The sequence below is a fragment of the Mobula hypostoma genome, chromosome 27 (genome assembly GCF_963921235.1).
Source record: "Mobula hypostoma chromosome 27, sMobHyp1.1, whole genome shotgun sequence".
Taxonomy (NCBI): Eukaryota; Metazoa; Chordata; class Chondrichthyes; order Myliobatiformes; family Myliobatidae; genus Mobula; species Mobula hypostoma.
Window position 1 is genome coordinate 1,617,128 of NC_086123.1, and position 20,135 is coordinate 1,637,262.

General features: G+C 37.9%; 1 protein-coding gene across 3 annotated transcripts in view; it reads right to left on the reverse strand.

Annotated features, from left to right (window-relative positions):
* Positions 1-461: 461 nt before the first annotated feature.
* lztr1 (leucine zipper like post translational regulator 1) overlaps positions 462-20,135 on the reverse strand; it is a 103,475-nt gene continuing 83,801 nt past the window's right edge. For 2 of the 3 annotated variants that reach the window (XM_063034549.1, XM_063034550.1), the window contains 3 exons: positions 14,103-14,208; positions 13,111-13,191; positions 4,493-8,808 (listed from right to left, as the gene is read on the reverse strand). In XM_063034549.1, the coding sequence (XP_062890619.1) occupies positions 8,692-8,808; positions 13,111-13,191; positions 14,103-14,208 (304 nt within the window). In that variant the 3' untranslated portion in view covers positions 4,493-8,691. Of the gene's footprint in view, positions 1,736-4,492; positions 8,809-13,110; positions 13,192-14,102; positions 14,209-20,135 lie in introns of those variants that run through there. The other variant, XR_010016261.1, reaches the window with a different exon arrangement.

Here is a 20,135-nt window from a genome sequence, read left to right on the forward strand (position 1 = left end):
GATGCAATTGCTGCCAAAAGTACATCTATCTACTAAATACTGACGTGAAGGGAGTGAGTAATTATAGAATTAATTATTTTGTGTATTAATTGTAATAAATTTAGAACAAATTGTAATTTGTTTTCACTTTGAGACAAAAGAGTCTTTTCTGTGATCAGTGTCAAAAAAGCCAATTAAATTGACTGTGATTCAATGTTGTAAAACATGAAAACTTCTAAGCAAGATGACTACCTTTTATAGGCACGGTGTTGCAATGGATCTGGTTCATTGGGACAAGTACATTTTGGCCCAATTAAGTTAGAAGTTATAAAAAAGACAAAGTACTGTTTAACTGAGTAACAATTTATGTATTTAAATGAAATACAGAACAACTTAGAACCCTACAATACTACAGTACCATAAAACTGTGTATTTGTTCTTAATAGTTCTCACAGAGGAAATAATCCAGTGTACACTGCTGTGTTCTTTTGACTGCCTCTAAGTGAACAATATTCACACAGGTCCCTAGTGCAGATAATGGACTGCCTTCATGCAATGTTTGTGGTGATTGCATCCTCCAAGGTTTCATTTTCATTGTAATATTTAAGATGATCATTGATACTTTCAAATTCTTTGTGGTTCCTAAATTGTTGAGGCTCATTTTTATGTTTAGTTTTATTTCTGGCCATTTCTGGAATCTCCTAGCCTGAGTATGCTTGAAACAGCAGTGAGTAAAACAGTTCAGAATTGTCTTATTGCTTATTTCTCTCCAACTATCAAGTGACAAAAAAACACTGCTTTTTGAACACACACATAACTGATGCTATTTAACCGATGGCCCAATTAACCAGAATCCACTGTAATATTTTAACATCCACTTTAAAGCTGATCCCTCTGGCTATTGATCTTTTAGCCACTAGATACTTTTTGATTTTTTTAACAACCGCCCTAAATGTAAACCTTTCTGGATTTCTTCTGATACATTAGCACCCTAATAAGAAAACCTACACAGCCCACTGTGCTCCAGATGCAGTTTGGATAATATTCTTCACATCTAAGGCATAACATTTCCTCCTATTCAATTACACTTGCAACAAGCAATACGATCGGTTAACTTCCAGTATTTGTTGTACCTGAATGCCAGCATTTTGCAAATCATGCTCTGTCAATGGACACCCAGTCTTTAACCTGCAGTATTAATTATTTCAGTCTCTTACAGCTACTGCTTGAACTGTTGAGTATTTCCGACGTTTTGTTTTCATTTTAGATTTCTAATATCTTCATTATTTTTTGTTTTTCAATCATCGAGTAATTAATTGATACACAGACCTCTACTGTCAATATCATTTAAAACAAATTAGGGATGAAAATATATACGTTTTCAAAACAATTGAAAATTGCTACCACAGCTGCTTATGAAGCAAAATGATCATAAACTTTAAATGGCATTAACTTAGTAACGATGAACTAGTCTCTCCAAGAATCTCTGCACATAAATGCATTTTGCGCAGTGAAAAAGGTTTAATTGTTATTGAAAAACATTTTAAAGTGTATAGTTGTGATAAGTGAAGGGTTTGTTCAGTTTGCAAATAAAATAATTACAATGCTACTTTAATCTTAAGGAAAACAATTCTTTTGCAGTATAGCTACCTTGGAGTCAAGATTCACCAGTAGAGGGAGCCAGCCATCACATTTCATGCCATGGCTTAAATTCTATTTGGCTAATAGTTTGCCATCAGATCGGAAATGATCACATCTAAAGACAAAATTTGATTTTACAGCACAGTTAGAATTCAGAAAATAAATATGAATCTTTTATGTCAAACGAACCTAACTAAAGGCTCACTGCCTGTCCGAAGAATAAGATTACCATTACGTTTTTGCCTTGATAGTGCTGAGGGTACCAATTGGGAGTTGAAATTTGTAAACTTCCCAGTTCTTTTCACTCCTTCACAACTTTAAGTGCATTGTGCTTCAGCAAGGACTTGGCAGTCAAATTCATGCAAAGGTGAGATTTATAGTGCTTAGATATTAAAAATGCCAAAGAAAGCTAGGGTTGATTGAAGCTATCCCTTTGTCCTCTGGCACATCTCAGTTCATTGATATTAAATATGAAATATACTCTCTTCCCCAGATTCATTTCAAAATGCACAGACATAATCCAAACAAAACAGAAGCATTAAGCATTCAGTTTTTTTAGTATTTCATCAATTACTAATCTTATTTTTTGATGATGAATCCATCTGATAAATCTCCTTGGCAAACACCAAAGCAAAGTATTTATTTAATGTTACTGTTATGACACTTCTGCTAACCATAATTTTGTCCTGGCTACCTTATTGCAATCCTATTTTCATTTGAATTTAGACATTTATTCATGTTGACACAAGAGACTGCAGATGCTGGAATCTGGAGCAACATACAAGATGTTGGAGGAACTCGAGCAGATCAGGCAACATCTATGGAGGGAAATGGACAGCCAATGTTTCAGATCAAGAGGAAGGGCTCTACGTGAAATGTTAACAGTGATATTTCCTCCACAGGCGCTGCCTGACCCGCTGAAAACAAACCCAGCCTATCTAATCTCTCTTTAAATCTAGAGTCCTCCAGTCCGGGCACGATCCTGGTGAATCTCCCCTGCACCCTCTCCTGGGTAATTGCATCCCTCCTATAGTGTGACAACCAGAATTGCACCCAATACTCCAGTGCAGCCTAACATGAGTTGTGCAAATTTGCGTTATAATATCCTTACACGTGTATTATTGTGCCCTGACCTATGAAGACAAGCATGCTAAATGTCTTCTTCACCGCCCTTTAAAGCTGTGTAACCACTTTAAGATACCTATGGAATTGAAGTCCAAGCTCTCTCTGTTCATTTACATTTAGTGCCGTCATGTACTGTACATATTCTACCTCTATTTGACTCCCAAAATGTATCACCTTGCATTTGTCAAAATTAAATTCCATCTGCCAGTGCTCAGCATAACTTTTCAGCTCGTCTCTATCCTGCTGTAGCCTTAGAAAGCCTTTCTTGCCATCAATAGCACTAATTTTCATGTAATCCACAAATGTAATAATACCTCCCACATTCACATCCAAGTTATTAATATACATCACAAAAAACAGGTCCATGTACTAGCCACAGATTTCCAATAAGCACCTCTTTGGCTTTTATTGCCAAGCCAGTTTTGAATGCAATTGACCAGTTCAACTTGGATACAATGAACCTTCCGGACTTGCCTACGTGGAACCTTGTCAAAAGCCTTATGAAAGGTCATACAGACAACATCCTGTATCCTGCTTTGATCAATCCGCAGAACGAAAACCATGAATGAAGACTATCTTAGAGTCACTGGTATTGCAAGTCTCATTGGACAAGATGGAGTGTGATAAGATGGGATTGAGTGGCATCGGTTAGGTATGTGAGGAATGACAACGAAGCAGTAGGATTAAACATTTTTAAAAACTGAGTCATAATAGCACCATACACGCCCTTGAAAGCCCGCACATGGAGGGAGGGTCTTCCGCACATAGGAGGCCCAATCGATTCATTACGTGACCGATCGTGGGTATACCCACAACGCTTTTATGAGAGGAGTTCCAAGATTTTAACCCTGTAATGGTGAGGGAATGACAATATATTTCCAAGTCAGAATGGCATGTGGCTTGGAGGACAACTTATAGATGGTTTTGTTCTCAAGTTTTTGCTGGTGATGTGCATCTAACTGGTAGAAATCATGGGTTCGAAAAGTGCTAAGGAGTTTTGGTGAGCTGATGTATTTTGTAGGCAGTATGTACTGGTGCTGCTGTTTGCTTCAGTTCACAGGCAGTGAGCAAGACTGTCCTAGCATTTTTGCAATCTGCTGTTGCTCTTCAGAAGTAGTGACTTCCTAGCTTGATTCTACTTTTTCTCCCCTTGTCCATCCTCTTCCCACCCGCATCCATGACACCTATGGCAACCGCCATTTTGACAAGCTCGTCTTTATCATGGTCTGTGCCTTTCACTGCTCCTTTTGAACTGGAGTAGCTATTCTTTAAAATCTATGCTAAGAAGGTTTACAGATTGTACCTTATCCTCATTCGATTCTGGCCAGAGTAGTTCAAAATTTCCCTTGTGTACATATGATTTTTTTCCATTATTTAATACCGAAAATTTCAAAATCATATCACTATTCTATCAATTATGTGAAGAGATGACTGAATTCTATTCTCATATTATTGAAGCTCTTTCTATCTTTATTTCCTTGCTCCATCCTTTCTAACAACAAAAAGAAACCCAGAACCACACATGCAAAATGCTGGCGGAACTCAGTAAGCCAAGCAGCAATTATGGGAAAGAGTACTTTTTTTCCACAGATGCTGCCTGGCTAGCTGAGTTCCGCCAGCATTTTGTGTGTGTTGCTCAGATTTTCAGCATCTCCAGATCTTCTCGTTTGTGGGGCGGGGGGAAACAGAAGCTGGAGCAGGACAAGCAGTCGTTCAAGCTTTCTCCATTCATCAAGATCATGGCTTCTACTTTAGTGCCATTTTCATGTATTATTAATTGATTGATAAATCTAGTATACTGTATATTAAAGCAATCTCTGTTTTGAATAAACTCACAACAGTCCAGAGTAAAGAATTCTGATTCATTCTCCTTTAGAAAACATAGAAAACCTACAGTACAGTACAGGCCCTTCGGCCCACAAAGCTGTGCCGAACATGTCCCTACCTTAGAAATTACTAGGCTTACCCATAGCCTTCTATTTTTCTAAACTCCATGTACCTATCCAAAAGTCTCTTAAAAGACCCTGTCGTATCCGCCTCCACCACCATTGCCGGCAGCCCATTCCACACACTTACCACTCTCTGCGTAAAAAACTTACCCCTGACATCTCCTCTGTACCTACTCCCCAGCACCTTAAACCTGTGTCCTCTTGTGGCAACCATTTCAGCCCTGGGAAAAAGCCTCTGACTATCCACACAATCAATGCCTCTCATCATCTTATACACCTCTATCAGGTCACCTCTCATCCTCCGTCGCTCTAAGGAGAAAAGGTCGAGTTCACTCAACCTGTTTTCATAAGGCATGCTCCCCAATCCAGGCAACATCCTTGTAAACTCCTCTGCACCCTTTCTGTGGTTTCTACATCCCTCCTGTAGTGAGGCAACCAGAACTGAGCACAATACTCCAAGTGGGGTCTGACCAGGGTCCCATACAGCTGCAACATTACCTCTCGGCTCCTAAATTCAATTCCATGATCGATGAAGGCCAGTACACCATATGCCTTCTTAACCAGAGTCAAACTACGCAGCTGCTTTGAGCGTCCTAAGGACTCAGACCCCAAGATCCCTCTGATCCTCCACACTGCCAAGACTCTTACCATTAATACTATATTCTGCCATCATATTTGACCTACCAAAATGAACCACTTCACACTTATCCGGGTTGAACTCCATCTGCCACTTCTCAGCCCAGTCTTGCATCCTATCAATGTCCCACTGTAACCTCTGATAGCCCTCCACACTATCCACAACACCTCCAACCTTTGTGTCATCAGCAAACTTACTAACCCATCCCTCCACTTCCTCATCCAGGTCAGTTATAAAAATCAAGAGTAAGGGTCCCACAACAGATCCCTGAGGCACACCACTGGTCACCAACCTCCATGCAGAAAATGACCCGTCTATAACCACTCTTTTTGCCTTCTGTGGGTAAGCCAGTTCTGGATCCACAAAGCAATGTCCCTTTGGACCCCATGCCTCCTTACTTTCTCAATAAGCCTTGCATGGGTTACCTTACCAAATGCCTTGCTGAAATCCATATACACTACATCTACAGTTCTACCTCCATCAATGTGTTTAGTCACATCCTCAAAAAATTCAATCAGGCTCGTAAGGCATGACCTGCCCTTGACAAAGCCATGCTGATTATTCCTAATCATATTATACCTCTCCAAATGTTCATAGATCCTGCCTCTCAGGATCTTCTCCATCAACTTAACCACTGAAGTAAGACTTTAGTTATCAGATGATCAGTATTTGTTTATTCAATTAACACATTGTATTCACACCCCTCTTTTAAAAATTTACCTCAGGTAATTGAATCACATTTTTGTCTTTCTTAACCTATTCCCTATTTTGTGTTGCATCTGATCTGTATCCTTACAGATCAATATTTATACTTACTCAAGCTACTCAATCTTGTCAAGCTGCAAATTATGTATGGAAGAAATGTATGTATGTATCCCTACTAAATACCATTTCTTCATAGATCCCAATGCTAGGTGGAATCTGCTTCCATAATAGGTAGCTTATCAATTGATGACATAATTGGGCTGTCAACAACATCCTGGATTTAGATACTCAACTGATAACTTCTCTTCCTTGGCAGTCATGTTCAAATGAGATGCAACTTTAATCTGTGTTGCCTTCCTTTTCTCTGGCATCGAAGCTGGATTTTTTTTGTTTAATACGTTTAAAAGGTGAAACTGAGATAAAATGACAGAATAATTGCAAATGAAGTCACTATATTGGAAGGTACAGAACAAGTTAGTAGTTGAAACTTTGCTCAGTTCATTACAGCTTTACAAACTAAAATCAAACCTGGATACATAAAAGACTGCAGATGCTGGAATCTGGAGCAAATAAACGAGCTATTTGAAGGAACTTAGCATGACTGGCAGCATCTTTGGAGGGTAGTGGACATTCATCATTTTCATAATCTGCAACCCTTTGTTGTTTCCACCTATTGCTTCTCAACCTCTCCCTTCCCTCGTTGACTCCATCTGCCAATCATCACCTCCTCAACAGGGATCCAGCAATTGCTTGCTAGCTGTTGTCTCAACTCACTTCTTTAGCTATCTGCCCTCTGCTCTTCCAGTCTGGCTAAAGGGTCTAAACCTGAAATATCTACTCTCCGTTTTTCTCCACACATGCTGCCTGACTCACTGAGTTCCTTCAGCTGCTCTTTTTTTTTGCCAGAAGTCATATATTTGGTCCTTAGCTTAACAGCTTGGGGTAGAAAACAACGTAACAGATCATATATAAACCAATAACAGCTTACTTTGTGATTTCATGAATACTATATGGCTAAGTTACAATAAACAGAATAATGTATACACAAGCTTTCATAGTTCACTTTATACATAGATTAACCATTACAATTCATTAGTTGCACAATTTTTTTTTACTGACATTCTATATATTCAACAAGGTGGATTTTAATCATTGTAAACTTTGGAATAGAATTTGCTTCAGTCCAAACTTCTATCCTCTCTCCTACATCTATTACTCTAGGCAATTGTAGGCTCAGCATAGACTGGTACAGTTGCAATCACCTCATGAGCATATCCAAGTAATATTGTAATAACTGGCTATTCTTCATTTAGTTCAGAGTCTATCTTAGAATTACATAATACTATCACACCATGTTGTAAATGCATCTAGGAGCAACCTGAAAATCATAAATAGTAGGTGCTGGTCAACTGATCTCCCCTTTCACTCCTCTCCAAGTACAACAGCAAAGCACAATTAAAACTATTACTCATTAATGAGGCCCTAGAAATTTTAGTAAACTTCACTCAGAACTGAAAAGTGCAAGATTCAATGAGAACGTTTACGCTGTGATTCATAGCCTAATGATTATGCATATGCATTAAATTCAAGACGTGGTACAGACTATTTGCTCTGATCACACAAGTAACTGTTGCTTTTTTTTACAATTTGTAATAACAGTATCTAACTTCCACATGGTGAACGATAAATGAACCTTTTCATCTAACATTGCATTCAGCACGGATAAAGTGTTTTACAGAATTTTCTTTTGTCCAGGATCAAGTTGCAATGCCATCTAACAATAATAGAAATAAAATCTAGACAAAAGATTCAAAGCAATTTGCAGCTCAAAGAGAATATCAGGCGAACCTAATGTTCTTTGTTCACAAATCCCTTCATACATTCATTCTCTTCTTAGAATTCTATCATAGTATATATGTAGCAATTACATGTGTTTGCACAAGTTTTCTACTACAACAGTCATGATAATCAATGCCATGGCTCATTCAATTTTTATGTTTTGATTAAAATATTCACTAACTGTAATGCCTGATGAGAGATAAATACTAATACCAAATTTTACTAAGAGTATTTAGACAGTGTTAATTAACATATTTACTGTGTGCCTCATTAATATCAATGAATATCATGCAGTCTCACGTATTGCCTCTAGTTATCACACAACAGAAGAGAACTAGATAAACTCAGAAATACTGGCCAATTAAGCCACAGAGACAAATTCCCAAACCTGTGATCACTCTGAGTTACTGTGGAAATGCAGTCATTCATACTATTCATTTTTTAAATCAGGAAATGAAAAAGAATAAGTAAAATAGGATTGTTAGTTTTAAACTTCATGAATAAACTTTACAAGTCTTCGTATAGGTGATGCTGATATTTCTCCTATAGTCATTTACTAAGTGTTCTTTTTTGTAAATAATACAATTGCTTACTCCCTTATTCTGCTTGAACCAGCAAACAAAAGACGGACAGCAATATATTCTACTCTTAACAAAAGGCTTGATTCAAATATAGTAATTCAAAACAGCCTTAGCATAATATCGAGCTGCCTAATTTAAAATAAAATTAATTACTTCAATAAATAAATTACTACTCATCTGCATCAAACAACAAAGTTGCTAAGACAATTTGAGAATCAGTGCTTAAAATTAATTGTCACATATCCGAGCCCAGCTCTGCACACTGCTTGTCTGAAATATGATTGGCTAATGATTCGATGATGTCGAGAAGTAAGGCTTGGCTTAGAGATCGTAGGTTGGGCAACTTGGAGACCTTGGATGGAAGAAAAAAAATGAATTTAACATATAAGGGACTTGCATAAAGGTTAGCAAGCTTTTAAATTAAATTAATCTTAAAGCAATATCAGCAAAATTCACTACTAAACTGCAGTACAGCTGTTAATCTTTAGAAGAATATATTTCAGATGTAAAATTGGGACACATCATATAATAATCCAATATCAAAACAGGTTTCAGAGCCTTAAAGAAGCTCTTCATGCTCAGAAAAATGCCAAAATCAGCCTGCTTCTCCTGCTCTAATCCATGCAAGCTGCAAGAATCCCTTGCCTTTTGGGCAGGGGTCAAGACTGAGGGTTCTTAAAGATAAGAACAGAAGTTAACATGATGACTGTTCATTGGTTTGTCAACACGAAACCTGCAAAAGTGACTATTATAATTTTACGCACTCAAAATGCTGATGGAACTCAGCAAGTTTTAAGCTATATTGACCGTTCTGTTGAATATCTTACTGCACATACTATTACAAATTACTATAATTTGCATATTGCACATTCAGACGGAGACAAAGATTTTTACTCATGTATGTGAAGGACGCAAGGAATAAAGTCAATTCAATTCAAGTTAGGCAGCATCTATGGAGCAGAGTAAACCACTGACATTTTGGGCCAACACCCTTTGTCAAGACAGTACAAAATGCAACAGAAATCCATCAGACCACAACACACAAGTGAAAATCCCTGTTTCCTATTAGGATTGGGGCATTGGGTTAGGTAGAGTTCCTTCAAAGAATATTTAAGCTTAGAGGAAAATGTTAAACTGAGAATCTGATGGCTTATTAGTGCAGCAAATGGTGTGCAATAATCATTTACCATGGAGAATGGTATTGTATAGATGTGGTATGAAGTTTCATTATAATTCAATGCAACATTTTTAGAAAGAAGCATAATAGTTTGTAAATTTGCTTCATAGAAATAAGACTTCCAAATAGCCATTATTACCTACCACAGTACTGGAATGATGTAATAATTTACATAACTGTAAGACTACAACATACAAATTCTGTATGATCTAGACTATTAAAAAACTTGTAAAATCTTTAATGCCAAGAATTTGTGAACAAGGCATAACATTTATTATTCATGACACAGTAATATAAACAATTGAAAATCATCAGTAATTTGGATGCTTAACCTCTGTGGTTAATACTTTCCATTTATACAGTATGCATACCATGCCTTTAAATAGAAATTGACATCAAAGCATGTTGATATAATGAAAATGATCTAAAGCTTAGTCAGAGGTAGATTTTAAAGGGTTTCTTAAAGATGAGAGATAGTGAGATTTTTAAACTTTTTTTATTTACAGAAAAAGCACAGTAACAGGCTCTCCTGGCCAACGAGCCCACACTGCCCAATTACACCCATGTCAACAATTAACCTACTCACGTGCATGTTTTTGGAATGTGGGAGGAAACAATAGCACCACAATTCGCGGGGAGAATGTACAAACTCCTCTCAAACAGCAGCAGGAATTGTTCCTAGCGCTGTAATGGAGTTACCCTAACCACTGCACTCCAGGGCACCCAGACTGAGGGAGGGAACTCTAGGGCTAGTACCTACGCAGTAGAAGACAAAGTCACATGAAAACAGTCACCCTTTTTTTATAAAAAGTAGAAGGACAGTAAGGTTAGATTCTGGAGAGAGTTCAAACTTAACTACATGAGTGGGAATAGTAGCCAGCTGTAACTCACCTGAGGACCATCCTCCTCATCTACTCATCATATTGATAGCAGATACAAACTGGTGTAGGATGGTATGGAAAATGACACAAAGGCTAAAATCATTCCTCAAGCCCTGAATGCAATCTTAAAGGAAATTTCAATGAATTTGTGATTTCAAATTTTGTAGCAAAGATTCATACCTGGGATTGCAGGGAAGTTGCACATTGATTTGGGTAAAAATTACACGTTGTGAAACAAGAACTGACTAGAAATTGAACATTTTAGATGGGGGGGGTGTTAGGGGGGTATCCAGCGGCAGAACAAATGTACACTCAGTGGCCACTTTGTTAGGTATATGAATGGAACCTAGTGTCATCTTCTGCTGCTTGAAACGTTGTGTGTTTAGAGATCTTCTGCACATGACTAGTAATGCATGGTTATTTGAGTTACCATTGCCTTCCGGTCTGCTTGAACCAGTCTGGCCATTCTCCTCTGATATCTCTCATTAGCAAAGCATTTTGCCCACAGAACTGCTGCTCACTGGATATTTTTTGCTTTTTGCACCATTCTCTGTAAACTCTAGAGACTGTTATGTGTGCAAATCCCAGGAGATCAGCAACTTCTGAGATACACAAACCACCCTGTGTGACCATGGAATGATTGTTGGTGCCAAAGTCACTTAGATCACATTTCTTCCCCATTCTGATATTTGGGCTGAACAACAACTGAACCTCTTGACCACGTCTGCATGCTGTTACGCACTGAGTTGCTGCCACATAATTGGCTGATTAGATATTTGCAGTAACGAGTGGGTGTACCTAATAAAGTGGCAATTGAGTGCAAATTACATATATATTCTCCTTTGACAAACTAGTGTTTTTATAACCTCCTTCTCTTTACTCGACCATATCACCTGTAATATTTCTATCCTGTCTCAGATTGCTGAGAGATTACTGTAATGCTCTCCTTGGTTTTATTCCCCGGCTGAGAGACACTTGATCAAAGCAAGGACATCATTTCAAAGTCATAAGTGATTTAAAGAGAAATGTTAACTGCTTTGTTTCCTTCTTACAACATATATTATTGCATGTAAAAGTACATTTTTATCTTAATATAGCAGGCTGTGAATCTGGCAGGTATGTTCAGTACTTCCTGGGAAAATTGCATTGAACTTCTACCACAAGAATCTAGTGATAATGAAAGAACAAACACAAGAGGCCACAAAGAAAAACAGGGTTTCCTTTCATCAGGGAGCAATAACATTATTGCCAGATTATGCCTGGATCATATCCTTTTTAAAAAAACAGAATTGCAAAGATCCAAAGATTAAGAAAAAATTCTAATCATGCCACAATATAATGCTCTCAAATCAATTTAAATCAAACAGTTTAAGGTTTACATTACATAGACACACACCCTATGAAGATACAGAAATTAAATACAGCATTTCACTGGTCAAGAATTCAGATTGCTCGATCATGTAATAAGGCAGGTTTTTATGCACTGTTGAAGCTTTCAGCTTTTATAATTGATGTTTTATTTCACATTAAGTGCAGATATTACAATATCACATGAAATAGACAAAAATATCTAGAATACATTGTCATTGCATTCACGCAACAAGGTTCTTTGATCAGGCATTAGCACAAGAAGAAAACTGACAAAATTTCAATATTGTGCTGAACAGAACTATGTATTTGCATCATGTGCCATGTATATCCCTCATATTCCTTTCTAGTACCAGGAATTAGTGTGAACCATTTACCTCCAAGTTATCAGATTTTTATTAATTTTCAATCAATCTTTGCTGCATTCGCCTGAATAAAACAATAGTGATGTTTTGTGATCACAAGTCTTTCCTCTGTGTGTCTGTATCACATTCTGGCTGTGCAGAAAAAGGAAGGAACTTCATCTCTGGGCTGTATGAAGGCATGCTTGAACAACACAAATGCGACCATCTCTTTCCTTTTGCAAGTGCTGTTGAGTTGCATAAGCAGTCTTGCTTGATGGCAATGAGCTTTGAAAGCCCATGGAAATTTAGTTATGGAGCTCTGGATCAGCTGTAGTTAGCAAAGTGCAGATACAAAGAGAGTGCCAAAGACAATGGTGGAGAAATCAATCCTTGAGATGATGAAGTTCTCATTTTCATAGTGCAGCGAGGAAAGCAGGATAGGTTGGAAGATAAGCTGGTAACATTAGTATCCTAAAGCTGGTGTCATTGCCAGACTGGCAGTGGAGTAAAATGCTCAGTATCAAGAACCATGAGAATATGCACACTAAACTCAAACTTAGTAACCAGCCAACATTGACAGGATTCATTCCCAGAAATTGGTGGAAGCCCAATAATTTGCGCTCAAGTTTCAAAAACTGATACAGAGCAGGCAGTGGGAAAAGTACAAAAGAAAGATGAAGGGAATATATAAAACAAACCTTAAAACTATATTGCAATCACAAGATAATCTATGCAGCAATCATAGCACAGTAATATCCATTACAAATTTGTTTAAGAATTTCTTAGTCTTGACCGCAAATGAAAGGATAAGACTTCTCCAGCTATAGTCAAGATGGTATAAAAGGACAACAGACTCTCATTGAGTCAAACAGGACCCTACCTACCTTGGTAAAGTGATGTACAATAATGTGAAGACAGTGCTTCTTCATATCCAAGGCCTGAGTCTTATCAGCTGCTTCCAGAATCTGAAGAGAAAGAAGAACTGTTTAAATTATTTATTATGATTATTTGTAATGTTATTGACTGAACATTAAGGTCCTGTTTAAGAAAATATTAGAGACATTTCCTCCTATAATCAAAAAAAATTGAACAGATGGGTTTTAAAGGTATAATCTTTGAAGCTGGAATTTAGGGAGATAATGGAAAACCAGGATAACTAAAAGTGATTGCCAATGCAGCACATGAATGACAAGAAACTAAATCTTGAGAAATAAGAGGGCATTGGAAACTACAGGCAGAATAAAATATTAAAGAGTAATACCATGGCCTCCTGATAATAGAGGTGAAAAAAAAAGCACCAAGGCAGAGGTTTTGTGATCACGATGGAAAGTATTTTTAATTGAAGGTTTTAACTATGATAATGATTGAGATAAGCAAATTATCTTGTGTTTGAATTGTAGTTAATTTCTAGGGTGTAGTCAGGATATTTTTCTGCAGAGATACGATTTAAAATCAAACAAGAACACACTAAGTGATACAGTAATATTTTGTATCTCGGCACCTACTTCAAATAAAACTTTCATTTAATACACTGCAAGAATGGAAATTCTGAAGTTAATCGAGGAAAATGTAAAAATTGTCCTTTAAAAAAAGAAAATGCTATGTATTTTGATAAGCAAATCTACTGCTTTATATTTACTATTCTGAATTCAGTCACTTTGCTAATACACTTAAAATAGTTAATCTCTGCACACAGGAATAATAACTTTTCACTAGAAAATAAACAGACAAACCTTAGATGATTTCATCTAGATAAAAGCATTGTTAACTTGCAATATCACCAGAAGAGTCCAGTAAAAAATCATCTGAAGTGTGAAGGTGACTTTCCAAATAGGAACTGATGGCACATTTGCAACAAACTTAAAAGACAATTCACCTGCAGTACATTTTCCACCGTCACATTCATTTCCAGGTTCTGTTTACAATATGCTTGCAGTCTATTATTTGTGAAGCCATAATAATAAGGTGCAGAAAACAAGTATCTGTAAAACTGATGTCAAGGAAACTTATCTCACAATTAAATTGTAGAGAGATACCTACATTTAACTCGTGCCACAATTAGTGAAGTCAGTCATCCTTGCTCTTTGGGTTTCTCTTTTATTTTGAGACTTTGGCTTCAATGAAAAAAAAACATTTATTGTTCATACCTAGTTACCCTTAGAAGTTGGTGGTAAGATATTCTTGAACTGTTTGTGGAGAAGGTGCTTTCTCATTGCTGGGGTAGAGTGATCCAAAGTTTACACTTGATGAGGACGAAAGGACAGTGATATACTTCCAGTAATATAAGGAAAGGTGGTGTTGCTCCATCAGCAGGTCTTTGACCTGCTTGATGGAATTGAGCGGTATTGTTACTGCAAGTACAATGCTGCTAGTTACCCTTTAACCATCCTCCCCTGCCCATCACTTCCCTCTCTTCCATGGACCACTGTCCTCTCCTATCAGATTCCTTCTTTATTTATGATTCTACTGAGCCGTGTGCGACTGGAACCTGTGATTAACCCTTTGATGGTGTATTTTTGGGCTGACTGAGTGATCTGGTACTTTCTTGTCTCTGAGGGAGCTCAGGGAGGTTGGAGACAGAGTGTATGGCCTGGAAATCTGCAAGCCCATGATCAACTCCATTGCTTCTCTCTGATTGAGGCATCGAGCAAGGTTAAAGTTGACAAAGACGAGATCGAAGGATGGACAGGTGCTGTCTGCCTGTGTCTGATCGGTTCTCCTCTCCCTCTCTCTAGCTGCTGTCGAGGAAAGTGCAGGAGTCTTGTGTTACACATTGCAGGGATTGATCAGCGAGGCTCGTGGTCATAGACTCATTTTGGGGGACTTTGAGGTTAATGTTTCATGTGTTACTGGATTTTGGTTACTCTCTTGTGCTGTTCTTGAGCAATTTGATTGGAGTGATTGGTATGACTGGAGTGCTTCGGTCAAGTCTGGCTCTGTAGCCAGCTAGTGGCGCTGAGCTGAGCTGAACTGAACGCTCCTGAATTTCTGGTTTGATGTTGATATTCTGTGTTTGCTCACATTTTGTCATTTGCACATTTATTCTTTTTTTCGCAGATTGGGTGTCTGATGTTTTTTTTTAGGAAGGGGTTCCATAGTGTTTCATTGTTTTGTGACTGCCTGTGGGAGGATGAATCTCAGAGTTGTATTTTGTATATATACTTTGATAATAAATGTACTTTCAACTTTGAAATTTAGCCCTTTGCGGGGGACTTCCGGGTCATCAAGGGAATGGCGGCGTAAGGAAAAGGTCTCTCGACAAAAAAGAAGGTAAACTGCCCCAAAATCAAATTTAGACAAATACTTAATATTGCATAACTATATTAATAAAAGGGGCAAGGATGATGTCTAAGAACAAGAATAAAAAGTCTGTTTCGAAGGCTGATAAACATAAAGAGATGCAGCAAGGCGAAGGGCCTAGCTCTCCCACGACAAGCCAGGACGGAGATAATGAGGGGGAATCGGTGACTCTGTCTTTGATTCTCGGAGAGATTCGCGAGTTCCGACAAGATAACAGCAAACAGCTGGAAGATATTAAAGGAGAAATAGTAAAAACTAACTCGCAGATAGATGAAGCCGAAGCGAGGATTGTTGGAATTGAAGAGAAGCTACAAAATGCAGAGGAAGTGATAGCAGAAATGCTGAAGCTACAAGACCAACTCCAGTGGAAACTAATAGATCAAGAAGGCCGCTCGAGAAGGGAAAATGTGAGGAACTACGGAGTTCCCGAAGGAACCGAAGGTAAACCCGGATTGATGATTCCCTTCGTGGAGAAGCTGCTTAGAGAGAACCTTGATATACCGGCCGCAAAAGACCTACAGATAGAAAGGGCTCACCGCGCGTTGGCACCACAGCCTCCGGCAGGTGCCCAGCCCAGATCGATTCTGATCAGATTTCTCAGTTACAGAACGAAGGAAGAGGTGCTTAAAAGAGCATGGCAAAAGAAAGGTTTCATGTGGAACAACTGCAAAATCAGTTTAGACCACGACTACGCACCGGGGATTCTTGCCAGACGGAAGGAATATACGGAAACACGGAGAATCCTGAAGGAAAACAACATCAGATTCCAGACCCTGTATCCAGCTCGGCTGAGAGTCTTTTACGACGAAGGGACAAAAACTTACACTACGGTGGAGGAGGCAACGTCGGACCTGGCGGACCGGGGACTACCTGTTAAAGTTATCACCCAACCGGAGTCGCTACTGGAGAGGATTCGGCAGAAGTTGTGGCAGTTAGTGGGGCGAGGACACTCCACACGAAGCAGAGTGTCAAACTACAAGGAAAAGCTGCAAATATTCAGACGCGAATGTACAGAGAATACAGATTAATTAAGAGAAATGACTGAAAAGAGTAAATCGGACTTAAAAGTAAAATGAAAACTGGTAACTGAAAATAATCTAGGCGGAATAACTTGAATGATAGCAATATGGTCGAGACATAAATAGGAGAAAATTCTCTGTGATTATTCAAACTGCTGAGGGCCCTCTAACACAGGGTGAAGATAGAGGTTATCCCTCTGAACTGAGGCGGGTTGGTGCTCAGGCCTCACTGTGGGAAGTCGGGGAAAATTTTCAAATGTTATACGTTCAGAAATGTCTAGGGTGTGGTTATATGTCTTGGTTTACTGTTGAGAAGGGATTGCTTACTGTTTGGTTAGAAAAGGAGAGTGCTTTTTTTCTACTAGAGAAAAATGCAAACTGAATTGGTAAAAATAATTTCCTATAATGTTAATGGGGTTTTGAATCCAATTAAAAGAAATAAGATTATGTCTAAATTGAAAAAAGAGAGGGCACAAATAGCTTTCCTCCAGGAAACACATATGAGCCAATCTGAACATGGAAAATTAAAAAGAATGGGCTTTAATTTATTCATCATAGAAATTGAGTCACAAAAGAGGGGTAGCTATTTTAATATCAAGTACTCTTAATTATGAACATATTTCAGAGACTAGAGACAAAGAAGGACAGTTTGTAAAAATCACAGGAAGAATAGAAGGTACAGAAATAACATTGCTGAATGTTTATGCTCCTCCAGGTAGTGAATGGTCATTTTATAGACACATTTTTGACCTAATGGTCAGTTCTCGAGGGGTAGTAATTTGTGGAGGGGATTTTAATATTAGATTAAATCCTATATTAGATTCTTCACGAATAGTTACTCAGAATAAACCTCTGACTCGGAAAGTGAATTCATTGATGGAGGAGTTGGGAATTATAGATGTCTGGAGGGAATTACACCCTACTAGTAAAGATTATACATATTACTCTTTCCCTCATTCAGCCTATTCAAGGATAGACTATTTCTTTATCTTTAATACAGATAGACTCAGGATAAAAAACTGTAATATTGCAACAATTGATCTGTCGGATCATAGCCCAGTCTCTATGTCTCTAATCCTGGAAAGGAAAATGAGGAAAACACTATGGAGGCTAAACTCACATATACTTAATAACCCAAAAGTAATGGAGAGATTAAGGGGAGAAATCAAAGAATATCTAGACCTTAATGACACGGGAGAAACATCACCAGTGATTTTATGGGATACATTGAAAGCTGTACTGAGAGGGAAAATTATTTCCATTACTACTCACATGAAAAAAATCAATGCACAAAAATTAGCAGACCTTCAAGGAAAATTAAAACAACTTCAAGTTGTAGATAGCAACAAAAGTAATTCAAATCGAAAACAGGAAATTAGTAAATTGCAAAGTGAAATTGATGATATTTATACGTTGGAAACTCAAAGGAATTTTCTTTACCTGAGACAAAAGAATTATGAAGTAGGAGGTAAATCAGCTAGATTATTAGCATATAAATTACGAAAACAACAAGCAGACAATACAATTCATAAAATAAAGAATCCAAAGACAAAGCTTGTGAAGAGTACAATAGGGAAAATTCAAGAGAGTTTTGAAACGTATTATCGAGAGCTGTACTCCCAACCCCGGGCCCCCAATGAGCCCTATATAGACAGTGTATTGAATTTTTTAGATCTACCTAAACTTACAGATTTACAAAATGAAAGTTTATTAGAACCAGTAACTGTCAAAGAACTGAACGTGGCCATCTCTAGGTTAAAGGCTGGAAAGTCCCCGGGTTCTGATGGGTTTACCTCAGAGTGGTACAAGTCCCTGAAGACACAGTTAGCCCCATTACTACTTAACACCTTTAATTGGATCTTGCAGAGAGGAGAAACTCCACCTTCCTGGAGAGAAGCGATTATTTCAGTTATTCCTAAAGAGGGTAAAGATAAACTAGAATGTGGCAATTATCGGCCAATTAGTGTTCTTAATTTAGATTACAAACTATTTACATCTATATTAGCGCGCAGATTGGAAAAGCTTTTACCTGGCCTAATCCATTTAGACCAGACTGGATTTATTCAACAAAGACAAACACAGGACAACATAAGGAGAACTCTGCACATATTAGAACAGGTTAATAAGAACGAGACAGAGACAATGGTAGTAGGATTGGACGCTGAGAAAGCTTTTGATTCGGTTAGTTGGGCATTCCTATACAGAGTGTTAGGAAGATTCGGCTTTCAAGAAAGGTTTATTAAAGTAATTCAGACTCTGTATGACAGCCCAACAGCCCGAATTAAGATAAATGGGGACCTCTCTGACTCCTTCATTTTAGAGAGAGGCACTAGACAGGGATGCCCAATTTCTCCTCTCCTTTTTGCGCTATATATTGAACCACTTGCCCAACTAATAAGACAGAGCGAAATCGTAAAAGGTATCAAGGTGGCAGGGATTGAACAGAAAGTGGCGTTATTCGCAGATGATGTTTTGGTCTATCTGAGTGAACCAGAAAAATCATTTATAGGATTGTTTACACTGTTGGATGACTTTGGGAAAATATCAGGTTATAAAATAAATGTAAAGAAAACGCAGGTTATGTCCCTAAATTATACACCATCCAAAAAATTGCAGGATACATACGATCTTAAGTGGGAAGCTAAATCATTAAAATATTTAGGAATAACCCTGCCGAAGGATCTTTCAACGCTGTCACAGGTAAATTATGGGCCATTAATCTCAGAGATAAAAGCAGATATGCATAGATGGAATCTTATCCCCTTTTTAAGTTTAAATTCAAGGATAAATACTATAAAAATGAATATTCTTCCTCGGTTATTATATCTTTTCCGTACTTTACCAGTGGAGGTGGATGATAATCAATTCAGGGAATGGGACAAATGGATTTCCCGCTTCATTTGGCAAGGAAGGAAACCTAGAATTCGATATAATGCACTCTCCCATGCTAAAAATGTAAATACACTGTATATTAAAGAGAAGTGGGAGAAAGAAGCGGGGTTGGTACTTTCAGAGGAGGCTTGGGGGAAAATCTGCAGCTTTCAATGGTCCTCGACTAATTCTTTGACTTGGAGAGAACATTGTTGGAAAAACATTATAAGGTACTTCAAGACCCCATATCAGGAAAAATATAAAGATACAAATGTGATGTGTTGGAGAATGTGCGGCTCCAAGGAGGCAAATCATTTTCATATTTTCTGGGATTGCCCTAAATTAAGTCTATTTTGGGAAGGTATTCATAGAACATTAGTTAAGGTACTTAGGTCCCAGATACCTCTGAACTTTGAGACGCTCTATTTGGGGCATGTATTGTTCCTCGAACAGAAGGAAGATATAAAGTTGCTGCAGGCCCTCTTAGCGGCAAGTAAGAAATCAATCACAAGAAAATGGCTAAATCCAATACCACCTACACTGGAAGATTGGTACGAAATTATCTTGGAAATATTTAAAATGGAAAAGTTGACTTACTCCCTGAGAACTCAAAAAGAAACATTTTATCAAATCTGGAATAAATGGATTGAATATATAACCCCAATGCGAGCAGACTTTAGATGACTCTCCTAATGATTTATATTGCTCTTCTCATCAAC